The 12808-nt window shown below is 45.8% G+C and overlaps 1 protein-coding gene and 1 non-coding gene across 2 annotated transcripts in view; both read left to right on the top strand.

Moving 5' to 3' along the window:
• Positions 1-3959: 3959 nt before the first annotated feature.
• On the top strand, positions 3960-4118 carry LOC136321404 (U1 spliceosomal RNA). The gene has a single exon (XR_010728659.1). It is a non-coding gene; the product is annotated as a U1 spliceosomal RNA (small nuclear RNA).
• Positions 4119-6899: 2781 nt separating this feature from the next.
• FNBP4 (formin binding protein 4) overlaps positions 6900-12808 on the top strand; it is a 43646-nt gene continuing 37737 nt past the window's right edge. The window contains exons 1-2 of the mRNA XM_066251526.1: positions 6900-7172; positions 8179-8271. Coding sequence (XP_066107623.1) covers positions 6944-7172; positions 8179-8271 — 322 coding nt within the window. The 5' untranslated portion in view covers positions 6900-6943. The remainder of the gene's footprint in view (positions 7173-8178; positions 8272-12808) is intronic.

Here is a 12808-nt window from a genome sequence, read left to right as displayed (position 1 = left end):
ATGGGTCATAACTCTCAGTCTGAAAAATAACCCAGTCGTTGCCATTTCTAGAGCACAAAAGTAGCTTGAGACCAGCTCTGTTGAAGAGACCTATCTATTGCATTGCTGATCAAAGTACTAGTTTCCATGGTAGCAGTTCACAAGATGCCAACCAGCTTTTCCTGTCCTATTTTGGTTCAAGACATAGAACCCATGTTAGAGCCCCCCAGCTCTGTTCGTTTTCTTCCCTCGACTTGGATTCCCAGCCAGAATAGAAGGTGCCCGCATCCTTTCACTTTTCTCACTATTTCGGGTCAGCATTTTTGTTTTCTGGGCCATGTGATTTTTTTTTTAAGATTTTATTCATTTTAGGGAAGGGAGGGGGAGGAGAGCAGGAAGCATCAACTTCCATATGTGCCTTGACCTGGCAAGCCCAGGGTTTCGAACCAGCAACCTCAGCATTCCAGGTTGACAATTTATCCACTGCGCCACCACAGGTCAGACTGATATATTTTTTTTAAAAGAGATGTTTTATTTTTTTTATTTTTTAAAGATACAGAGAGAGGGATAGACAGGAACAGACAGACAGGAACGGAGAGATGAGAAGCATCAATCATTAGTTTTTAGTTGAGCATTGCAACACCTTAGTTGTTCATTGATTGCTTTCTCATATGTGCCTTGACCCGCGAGTCTTCAGCAGACCGAGTAACCCCTTGCTCGAGCCAGCGACCTTGGGTCCAAGCTGGTGAGCTTTTGCTCAAACTAGATGAGCCTGTGCTCAAGCTGGCGCCCTCAGGGTCTTGAACCTGGGTCCTCGGCATCCCAGTCAGACACTCTATCCGCTGCGCCACCACCTGACCACATGGTCAGGCTGGGCCATGTGATATTTTACTAGTCCATAATAGCTTCATTATTCCTTGCTTTTTCCAACTCTGGCATCTTTCTAACTACAAAGTTTCATTAAAAGGGCTCCCTCCTCTCTGGCTGGTTTGCTCAGTGGTACAGCGTTGACCCGGAATATGGACATCCCAGGTTCAGTTTCCAGTCAGAGTATACAGAGGCAACCATCTGCTTCTCCCCCCTTCTCTCCCTCTTTCCCTCCAGCAGCCAATAGCTCTATCAGTTCAAGGGTTGGCCAGGACACTGAGGATAGCTTGCTTGGTCCAAGCACATCAGCCTCATATGCCAAAAATAGCTCAATTGATTTGAGCATCAGCCCCAGATGGGGGTTGCTGGGTAAATCCCAGTTGAGATCCAACTGCCTTGGTAGCTCAGTTCAGTGTTGTCCTGATACGCCAAGGTTATAGGCTCAATCCCCACTCAGGGCATATGCGAGGATCAACCAATGAATGCATAAATAAGTGGAACAACAAATTAATGTTTCTCCCCTTCCTCTTTAAATTTTTTTAATTAAGAGACCTTAATAGGCCCTGGCCAGTTGGCTCAGTGGTAGAGCGTCGGCCTAGCGTGCGAAGGACCCTGGTTCGATTCCCGGCCAGGGCACACAGGAGAGGCGCCCATTTGCTTCTCCACCCCTCCGCCGCGCTTTCCTCTCTGTCTCTCTCTTCCCCTCCCGCAGCCCAGGCTCCATTGGAGCAAAGATGGCCCGGGCGCTGGGGATGGCTCTGTGGCCTCTGCTTCAGGCGCTAGAGTGGCTCTGGTTGCAACATGGTGGCGTGCCAGGTGGATCCCGGTCGGTCGGGCGCATGTGGGAGTCTGTCTGACTGTCTCTCCTGTTTCCAACTTCAGAAAAATGCAAAAAAAAAAAAAAAAAAAAAAAAAGAGACCTTAATATAGTGTAACTCATTATAAACCCCCAAGCCACAAGAATATGACTTTCTACATGTCTACACAGAACTCCAATATCCAAGGGTCAATTTATTGTTTAAAACAGTGTTTTTCAACCACCAGTCCAGAAATTTTATGCCAGTCTGCAAAAGAGTTAACCACCCTGATGTATGAAGATTATAGACCCAGTCATCTTAGTCAAATTCACTTATGCTCATGGTGATTTCTGCCTTAGTGGTCCCTGAAATACTACTTTCACTAGTCCCCAAGTTTAAAAAAGTTGAAAACCACTGGTTTAAAGGACCTATACTATCTATGTGCTAAAACAGTGGTCCCCAACCTTTTTTGGGCCATGGACTGGTTTAATGTCAGAAAGTATTTTCACAGACCGGCCTTTAGGGTGGGATGGATAAATGCACAAAATAAAATTATGCGACCAGCATAAAAACGTATTTTAAAATATAATTGTCGAACTTACGAGACAAGCGTCAAGAGCGAGTCTTAGACGGATGTAACAGGAAATCTGGTCATTTTAAAAAAATAAAACATTCAGACTGAAATATAAATAAAACGAAAATAATGTAAGTTATATTTTCTTTCTCTGCAGACTGGTACCAAATGGCCCACGGACCGGTACCGGTCCGCGGCCCGGCGGTTGGGGACCACTGGGCTAAAAGGTCATTTCTTCCAGTAAATGAGGCCTTGTGGTTTAAATGAACTTCCATAAAACACACAGGTGAAATAATGAGGTCTAGTAGAGAACATACAGTATCTGGCCTTGGTCCCTGATTCCTGGCACAGAGCTTCAGACATGCTTGGAGTTTCCTGAATGATAGAATAGTATGCTAATGAGATGACCCCGAGATAGCTTCAGAATGGAGCCAGTCACCAGGAAGACCAGCCCTGTGATGGTGATTACAGGGCTGGTTCCAGCCCAGCATCAAGCGTGCTTGTATAATGAAGTCCCAGTGAAAACAACCCCGAGGCTGACAGCTTGGTGGGACAGCACCCTGACATACGCCATAGGGAGGTGACATGAGAGCTCTCTGCTTCCTCCTGCTCCTTGCCCTGTATGTATCATTGATAATAAAATTACAGCCTGACCTTTGGTGGCACTGTGGATCAAGTGTCAACCTGGAAGGCTGAGGTTGCTGGTTCAAAACCCTGGGCTTGCCTGGTCAAGGCACATATGAGAGTCGATGCTTCCTGCTCCTCCCCCCTCTTCTCTCTCTCTTTTCTAAAATGAATAAATAAATAAAAATAATTTAAAAAAATTTACAGTCCTCTGTATAGTGTCTTCCTGAGTTCTGTGGGTGGTTCTAGAGAATTATCAAACTTGAAGAGGGCATGGGAACCACCAGTTTTATAGCCAATCACAAGTGTGGTGGCCTGGGGACCTCATGTGGAGCTAGCTTCTGCAGTAAGGGCAGACTTTGGGCAACTGAACCCTTAAACTGGAGTCTGATGCTAACTTACGAAGGTTCTAGTCAGAGTTAATTTTTTATTTTATTTTTTTGTATTCCAAAGTTAGAAGCCGGGAGGCAGTCAGACAGACTCCCGCATGTGCCACACCAGGGTCCACCCGGCATGCCCACCAGGGGGCGATGCTCTGCCCATCTGGGCCGTTGCTCTATTTTGGCTGGAGCCATTCTAGCACCTGAGGTGGAGGCCATGGAGTCATCCTCAGCACCCAGGGCCAACTTTGCTCCCATGAAGCCTTGGCTGTGGGAGGGGAAGAGAGAGACAGAGAGGAAGGAGAGGGGGAGGGGTGGAGAAGCAGATGGGCGCTTCTCCTGTGTGCCCTGGCAGGGAATCGAACCCGGGACTCCTGCATTCCAGGCTGACGCTCTACCACTGAGCCAACTGGCCAGGGTCTCCCAGTCCAAATTCTTTTTTTTTTTAATTTTTATTTATTTATTCATTTTAGAGAGGAGAGAGTGAGAGTGAGAGAGAGAAAGGAGGAGGAGCAAGAAGCATCAACTCCCATATGTGCCTTGACCAGGCAAGCCCAGGGTTTTTGAACTGGTGACCTCAGCGTTCCAGGTCAACGCTTTATCCACTGCGCCATCACAAGTCAGGCCCAGTCCAAATTCTTAACACCTTCTGTGAAGCCAACAACAGTAAAACATTTCTTCCTCTAAAGCTAGTGTTTCTGAACCCTGGCTAAGCATGAAAATAACCTAAGAGAGGGCATATTTACCTGGTAGGGGAGATACCATGATCACAAAGCTGGTTTTCCCAGGGTGAGGCTCACCCATTGCACTTGGTGTGCTGACCTGTGCATTTCTCCAAAACTGGGAAATTTGACTGCATAATTTGTGGCAGTAGAAGACTGCATTCCCATTCTCCCCTGGTTTAAACAATAAAATAATAAAACAATCTAAGAGCTTTCTTTTTTAAATTGATTTTTGAGAGGAAAGGAGAGAGACAGAGAGAGAGAGAGAGAGAGAGAGAGAGAGAAACATTAATTTGTTGTTCCACTTATTCATGCCATCACTCATTGTTTCTTGTACGTGTCCTGACTGGGGATTGAACCTGCAACCTCAGCATGTCCGGACGATGCTCTAACAAAATGAACTGCCCGGCCAGGGCTCCTAAGAAAAAAAAAGTTTTTAGAGAGAGGAGAGAAAAAGAGAAAGGTTGGTGGGGAGAATGATAAGCACCAGCTTATAGTATGTAGTTGTTTCTCATATGAGCAAGACCAGGGTTTTGAACCGGCAATATCAGCATTTCAGGTCAACACTTTTTTTTTTTTTTTTTTTTTGTATTTTTGCTGAAGCTGGAAACGGGGAGAGACAGTCAGACAGACTCCCGCATGCGCCCGACCAGGATCCACCCGGCACGCCCACCAGGGGCGATGCTCTGCCCACCAGGGGGCGATGCTCTGCCCCTCTGGGGCGTCGCTCTGCCACGACCAGAGCCACTCTAGAGCCTGGGGCAGAGGCCAAGGAGCCATCCCCAGCGCCTGGGCCATCTTTGCTCCAATGGAGCCTTGGCTGCGGGAGGGGAAGAGACAGAGAGGAAGGAGAGGGGGGCGGGGGTGGAGAAGCAAATGGGCGCTTCTCCTATGTGCCCTGGCCGGGAATCGAACCCGGATCCCCCGCACGCCAGGCCGACGCTCTACCGCTGAGCCAACCAGCCAGGGCCTCAGGTCAACACTTTATCCACAGCACCACTGCAGGGCTGGTCCTATGAGCTTTTTAAAAAAATAAAACCTCCACTGCTCTCCCTCAATCAAACTGATTCAGATTCTTAATATTGTTTTAATGTTCTCCAGATGGTTTTATGAACAGCCGGGGTTGAGACCCCTGGATATAAACATAACAGTCACCTCCAGAAATTTAAGTTTTCCCCAAGGAAAACAGTCTTTCACATTTCTATGCATTGTGATTTAGCTCATAATCTCACCTTGGTTACAACCAGTTTTGTAATAGAATGTGGACTTCTGTGTAAACAAAAGTAGGAATAATAGTAACAATAGCTACTATGTAATGGTTGCTTATTTTGTTCCTGGGACAATGCAAAGGACTTAAAACTATGATCTAACTTAAACTTCTCAACAACTCTGTGGATACTGGTACTAACACATTTACAGTTGCAAAAACAAATTTAGGGTTGTTAAGAAGAATCTTCTCCAAGAAGTCAAATCTGGAAAGTGTTGGAGCTGAGTTTTGAATCCAGATTTTTGGCTTCAGAACTTCTATGCACAACTACCATATTTCAATGCCTCACCCCTCAGGAAATTGCTGCTAGTTTCAAAACAGCAAATTTTCCTATGATTTTGGCTGTTAATTTTTCAGGAATCTTGCGAGTCTAAAGTCAGGAGACTCTAATCCAGATACGTATTCCTCACATAGGCAAGAAAAGAAAGAACTTTTACTACTTATTTCAAGCTTGTACATTCTAGTCATTCAAAACATTGAGTGCTATGTCCCAGAAACTCCATTTCATACACAGGAAATAAAACAGACAAGTCACTGCTTTCAGGGTTTTTGTATTCAACAACTAATTTGAGAGTTCATCCATAAGTATAGGTAATGATATCAATCCCATAAGGCTGTGAGAATTAAATACAATTCTACATGTAAAGCGCTTAAGACCATGTCCAACGTACAGTAACTGCTTGGTAAATGTTAACTATTACTAGAATGGTTAGTTAGGAACTAAGCAGCCGGGGATATAAGAATAAATATCACCAGATTTCTTCTTAAGCTCAGTTTAGAAGGGGTAAATGAGTATTAACAGTATAAATAAACGTCAAGTGCTGGGGAAGAGCTTAGCATTGAGATACAAGGTTCAGAGAGGTGTTGCCTGCTCTGGGTGTTGAAGAATTAAAATATTTTCTTCATGTGATTCAGCAGTTACTCCAGATATTGTGAGGGGCTGAAGATGAGACAGGTGATTTTCCAAGTGTCTAGCTCCAGAAGGAGGGTGGGGTGGGGTAGACACGGGACAGGGGGACAGGAGAAGTTGTATGGGTTCAAGGGAGATACATAAAGCAGGTTAAGGCTACCAGTGGGCCAAATTGGGTAGGCTCCTGTACCCTACCGCAACAATTTAGGCTTTTACCTGTATGTAGTATAATTTCTAGCGATTTTTTTCTAGTTGATAAGTAACACAGGCGACATCATCTTTGTGCTTTAAGAAAATTCACAAAAGCATAAAAGATCCACTATCCTACTTGTTATTCAATGCTATACCCAAAATAAGCCACAATAATGTGGGAAAGGCCCTGAAAGCAGAACAACTTCCCAGAGTACAAATAACAACGAACAGCAAGTACAGAGAAAGAACAACATGGAGGACAATGAGGGTAAAGAAAAGACTTCGCAAAAGACGCATGGGTGGAGCCCGAGGTGCTGGGGAAATAATTCTAAACTCAGGCCCTTCCGTACTATTGGTTTGACGCTCCTTCTCTTTTCCTTCCCATTGGCTGCCGGCCCTTTCATTGGGCCAAAGTAACCAATCGCCTAGTGCCATGGGTAAAGCCTGCCCTTCTTGGGGGTGGAGGAGACAGAAGAACGTAGACGGCCTAAGGCGCTTGCGCAGACGCGCGTTCTGCCGTTAAAAGCGGGTCCTCTCAGGAGGCGGTGCATGAATATAGATTACGCAGCGCCACGCCGAGCGCCCGCCCCTCTCGGCTCCCCGACGCTCGGAGCTCGAGCTTGGGCCCGCGATGGGGAAGAAGTCCCGGGTAGTACCTGGCCGTCGGCCTATCTTGCAGCTCTCTCCACCGGGTCCTCGGAGCAGCACGCCTGGCCGGGACCCGGAGCCAGAACCCGATACCGAGCCGGACTCGACGGCGGCGACGCCCAACCAGCCATCCCCAGCGGCAGCGCCGCCGCCGCCGCCGCCGCCGAGCGCGGTGCCTGCCGCCGCGGCCCCGGAAGAGTCGCCTTCAGAAGGTAAGGGCGCGCGAAGGGCCCCGGAACTTAGGTGAGGCGCCCGAAACTCGAGCTCGGGGCTTGCGGCCTAGCCTGTCGGGCGGGGAAGGCCTGGGAGGAGGAGAAGCCGGGGCGGGCGGGCGGCGTCCGCGTCCGAGGCCTGCTGCGGGCGGCCTGCGGGCAGGACGGCCCGGCTGTAGGCCCCGAGGAGACGGAAGGGGTGCAGGGCTTGGCCCCGCACCCCGAGACTCGGCCGCGGCCACGCTGGGTTTTGGGTAACTGACGGGGAGGATGTGCAAGCGTGAATTTCCGCGGCCACGGCTTGGTGACCGTGGAACCGGGCCTTTTCGACGCGTCATCCGCTCTCCCCTTCGTTTTCGTTGAAATCGAGAGATACCCATCGGAAGTGAGCAAGCCATTTTTGTGTCAGCCAGAGCTTCGGGAACCCCCAGATTGGCAGGTATCCCAGAAATTTCTGAAGAAGTGAGGGTGCTGGGTTCCTAAGTCCTCCCCGGACGGGTCTTTAGATGAAGAGTAATGTGATTGGCTAACCATTATGCTATAACCTGAAACTAATAGGAAATAGTAGTGTAAACTGTCATTGACATTTTTTTAAGTAAAAAGAAAAATAGTGACTACGCTTATCCAGGAACCAGGTGCTGGAGAAGCTGCGATGATTTCAGGCGTTTAGAAAAATCTGGTTGAGTTGCTCTCGGGAAGGAAGTGCTATAGCTGAGCTTACTGTAAAGAAAGGCCTGGAGAACATTTATTGTGTGTGCATTTATTTCAGGTGTGATTTTTGTTTATCATGTTAAGATTCTTAATTCTAAAGTCACTAGACAGAAGATTGTAGCTCTGCTTGTTTATCATCTCCCAATTACTTGGGCCAGTGATGGATTATATGCCGTTTTTAAAAAGATGAAGCCTGAACTTGAAAGGTCAAATCTAAGCTTGTTTTTGTCACCTGTAGTGTGTTTTCTGACCCATCATCTGACTGTAGTTTTCTTTTGCTGTTTTCTAAATCCAGATGAACAGGAAGTGGTGGTGGAGGTTCCCAGAGTTGTTCAGAATCCTCCAAAACCAGTCATGACCACCAGACCCACAGCCGTTAAAGCAACAGGTATAGAGATTTTTACTTTTCTACAGTATCTTTCGTTAGGATCAAATTGTATGTGTTTATAGAGTGTTTTGTTGACTGCTTCAGTGTTGGCCGCTTTATATTTCTCCCATAAAAATAGAAAATTTAAATCTGTGATAGTTTATTGATATACATATATAGTATATAGGTGTATGTGTATATATATATAGACATGTATATACAGTCATATATGACATGTATGTGTATACACACCACACACACACTTTAACCAATGTCAAATTTGTCACTGTTTAATCTATACCTAAAATACTTTGCACTACTTTTTCTTCAAATGCTATTTTGTAATGTTGTTGCCTTCCCTATCTAACCTGGTGGTGTTTAGGGAACTTCCGGAATGTATTTGTATTTACTTACTGATTTTGTAGTGAGAGATCAGTTTGTTGTTTCACTTATTTGTCCATTCATGGGTTGATTCTTGTATGTGCCCTGACCAGGGATCAAACCCACAACTATGGTGCATCAGGATACTGTAACCAACTGAGCTGCCCAGCCACGGTTGATGTCATTTCTGTTTCTTTTCTAACATATGGCTTTGATTGATGCAACAGTGGTTTTGCAGACAAATTTGGGCTCGAATCCTGACTAGCATTCATTCTAAGGCCAGGACCTCATTCACCTGTTAAATAGATCTTACAGGCATAAGTTTATTTCCTTTTCTTTTTAATGAGAGAGACAGGAAGGGAAAGAGATGAGAAGCATCAACTCATAGTTGTATCACCTTAGTTGTTCATTGATTGCTTCGCATACATGATTGAGGGGCTCCAGCTGAGCCAGTGACCTTTGGGCTCAAGTCAGCAACTTTGGGATTTCAGACCTGAGACCTCAGTGTCCCAGGTCAATGTTCTGTCTACTGTGCCACCACCTAGTGGTCAGGTCAGACCTAAGTTATTTTTATTTATTTATTTTTTTATAAATAAATTTTTATTTTAATGGGGTGACATCAATAAATCAGGATACATATATTCAAAGAAAACATGTCCAGGTTATCTTGTCATTCAATTCTGTGCATACATTTAACCCAAAGTCAGATTGTCCTCCTTCACTTTCTATCTAGTTTTCTTTGTGCCCCTCCCCCACCCCACCCCGCCCCCCCAGACCTAAGTTATTTTGATGATTATATTGAACAAATTATATATATAAAGTTTTGACACAGAGCAAGGGCGAAAAATGTTAGTTTTATGTATAGTGTATATACATCTTTGTGTGTGTGTGTGTGTGTACCTTGAAAGATTAAAATATGTTTTGGTACTAAATATCTTATAATTAGTAAAACTTTTATTTTTTTATTTTTAGATTTATTTATTTATTTATTTTTTACAGAGACAGAGAGAGGGATAGACAGGGACAGACAGACAGGAACAGAGAGATGAGAAGCATCAATCATTAGTTTTTCATTGCGACACTTTAGTTCATTGATTGCTTTCTCATATGTGCCTTGACCATGGGCCTTCAGCAGACCGAGTAACCCCTTGCTTGAGCCAGCAACCTTGGGTCCAAGCTGGTGAGCTTTTGCTCTAAACGGATGAGCCCGCGCTCAAGCTGGCGACCTCGGGGTCTCGAACCTGGGTCCTCCACATCCCAGTCCGATGCTCTATCTGCTGTGCCACTGCCTGGTCAGGCTAAAATTTTTATTCTTTTAAATGTGGTGTACTTTTTGTACAAATAACACCTGAAATAATAGATGCTGTTCCCTTCTCCTCCCATTTGCTACTTTAAAAAAAAACCATGGCCCTGGCCGGTTGGCTCAGCGGTAGAGCGTCGGCCTGGCCTGCAGGGGACCCGGGTTCAATTCCCGGCCAGGGCACATAGGAAAAGCGCCCATTTGCTTCTCCACCCCCCCCTTCCTCTCTGTCTCTCTCTTCCCCTCCCGCAGCCAAGGCTCCATTGGAGCAAAGATGGCCCTGGCGCTGGGGATGGCTCCTTGGCCTCTGCCCCAGGCGCTAGAGTGGCTCTGGTCGCGGCAGAGCGACGCCCCGGAGGGGCAGAGCATCGCCCCCTGGTGGGCAGAGCATCGCCCCTGTGGGCGTGCCGGGTGGATCCTGGTCGGGCGCATGCGGGAGTCTGTCTGACTGTCTCTCCCCGTTTCCAGCTTCAGAAAAATACCCAAAAAAAAACAAAAAGAAAAAAAAAACCAATATGGGTTAATAAAGCTAAAACTTGGTTGTGAGAGATATTTACAAGCTAGAAAATGCTATTTTGTATTTATGAACTTCATATATTATTTCATTTAAGCCTTCTAAGAATCATGTAGGATAGAATTTTACATGTTTCTAGGAGAAATGTCCTTGTTTGCTGTGTCAGCACTTCAGGCCTTCATATGCCTTGTGAACAGAAATGTTTTCATTCTGTCTGACATTATCTTACCAGGTATCAGTTTATTCAGTTCTTAACCTATTAGTTGGTATAATGTATAGGAAATGTTTGTCCAACAAAAACCAAAGGAAAACAGTTTTCTGTTTTTTTCATGGTTTTGTATACTAGAGTAGATAACTCAAGAGTTGGCTGTAGCCTGACCAGATGGTGGCGCAGTGGATGGAGCATGGGACCGGGATGCGGAGGACCCAGGTTCTAGACCCCGAGGTCGCCAGCTTGAGTGCAGGTTCATCTGGTTTGAGCAAAGCTCACCAGCTTGACCCAAGGTCACTGGCTTAAGCAAGGGGTCACTCTGTCTGCTGTAGCCCCATGGTCAAGGCACATATAAGAAAGCAATCAATGAACAACTAAAGTGCCACACACACACAAAAAAAAGAGTTTATTATTTTCTTGAGATGACTTTTTTTTCTTTTTTTTTTCTTTTTGTATTTTTCCAAAGCCGGAAACGGGGAGGCAGTCAGACAGACTCCCCCGCATGCGCCCGACCGGGATCCACCCGGCATGCCCACCAGGTGGCGGTGCTCTGCCCATCTGGGGCGTCGCTCTGTTGCGACCAGAGCCATTCTAGCGCCTGAGGCAGAGGCCGCGGAGCCATCCTCAGCGCCTGGGCCAAATTTGCTCCAATGGAGCCTTGGCTGCGGGAGGGGGAGGGGTGGAGAAGCAGATGGGTGCTTCTCCTGTGTGCCCTGGCCGGGAATCGAACCCGGGACTCCCGCATGCCAGGCCGACCGGCCAGGGCTCTTGAGATGATTTTTGTATTTTACTATTATCATTATAAACATGCCAGATTTCTTTCCACAAAAATTAAGTAAAAATTTGGCCCTGGCTGGTTGGCTCAGTAGTAGAGCGTCGGCCTGGCGTGCAGGAGTCCTGGATTTGATTCCCGGCCAGGGCACACAGGAGAAGCGCCCATCTGCTTCTCCACCCCTCCCCCTCTCCTTCCTCTCTGTCTCTCTCTTCCCCTCCCGCAGCCAAGGCTCCATTGGAGCAGGCTTGGCTCGGGCGCTGAGGATGGCTCTGTGGCCTCTGCCTCAGGCACTAGAATGGCTCTGGTTGCAACAGAGCAACGCCCCAGATGGGCAGAGCACCGCCCCCTGGTGGGCATGGCGATCCCGGTTGGGCGCATGCGGGAGTGTATCTAACTGCCTCCCCGTTTCCGGCTTCAGAAAAATACAAAAAGAAAAAAAAGAGGTAAAAATTTAAGTTATTAACATATACTTTTATAATATATTAGAGCAAACATAGCTAGTATTTTTATAGCTAATATTTTTATTTTAAAAAATAGTATATGCATGTGAAATTAACTTTAGAATAAGTTCTATTAAATTAGATTGATAGATTACTAGGATAGTCAACCAGTGTAAGCCATCTTCTAGAGAAGGATACTTAATGTGGATCAAGAGAGTGTCAGAGGTGTGTGGATCGCCTGAAATTGCACAGTCGAGTGTGTGTTCCTGTGAGTGGGTTCATAGCTTTTATCATCCTGATTATTAATAGTTTTCTTTGACTAAAAAGGGTTAGAAACCACTGTTTAAATGATGTACTGTAATGAGGAAATTTGAATAGCGTTAATGGAAGTACAAGGAACAGTTGCTGTTTGGAGCTTATCTTTCTCCTCTCTCCCTCCTTTTCTCCATCCTCTCCCTTCTCCCCCTCCCCTTACTATTGCTAAAATGAATTTTAAAAAAATGGTGAACTTTGATTCACCATTTGATGTATGGTGTCTTTGATTATATTAAGTATGCCTCTTCTCTCAAATACTAAGTTTAACAGTTTTTATTTGTTTCGCTATTTAATAGTCATTATGTTATTTGGAGCTTGGAAGAGGTTTGATACATGCGCTATGGAAAGCTCTGAGGTGAAGAAAAAAGGAATCGGTAGAGCCTTGGTGAAATTTGTTACCCATGAGACCTATATCAAGCATGGGGAATTACCCCTGCTTGGAGAATTTTGTAATTAAAATTCTGCACAATTCACCTGGCTGGAACCTTTTACCAAAGGGTATACGTGGCATTAAGGACAGTGACGTGTGACTAGATTTCTGATTGTCTCTAAGAATGTTTTCATCTTCCTCCTTCCCTCAAAAAGCCATCTGAGTGCCAACTGCTAAAGTGCAGACTTTGTC

Source organism: Saccopteryx bilineata, chromosome 1 (assembly GCF_036850765.1).
Source record: "Saccopteryx bilineata isolate mSacBil1 chromosome 1, mSacBil1_pri_phased_curated, whole genome shotgun sequence".
Classification (NCBI taxonomy): Eukaryota; Metazoa; Chordata; class Mammalia; order Chiroptera; family Emballonuridae; genus Saccopteryx; species Saccopteryx bilineata.
The sequence above is the reverse complement of the archived record's forward strand: the minus strand, read 5'-3'. Positions and strand labels throughout refer to the sequence as shown.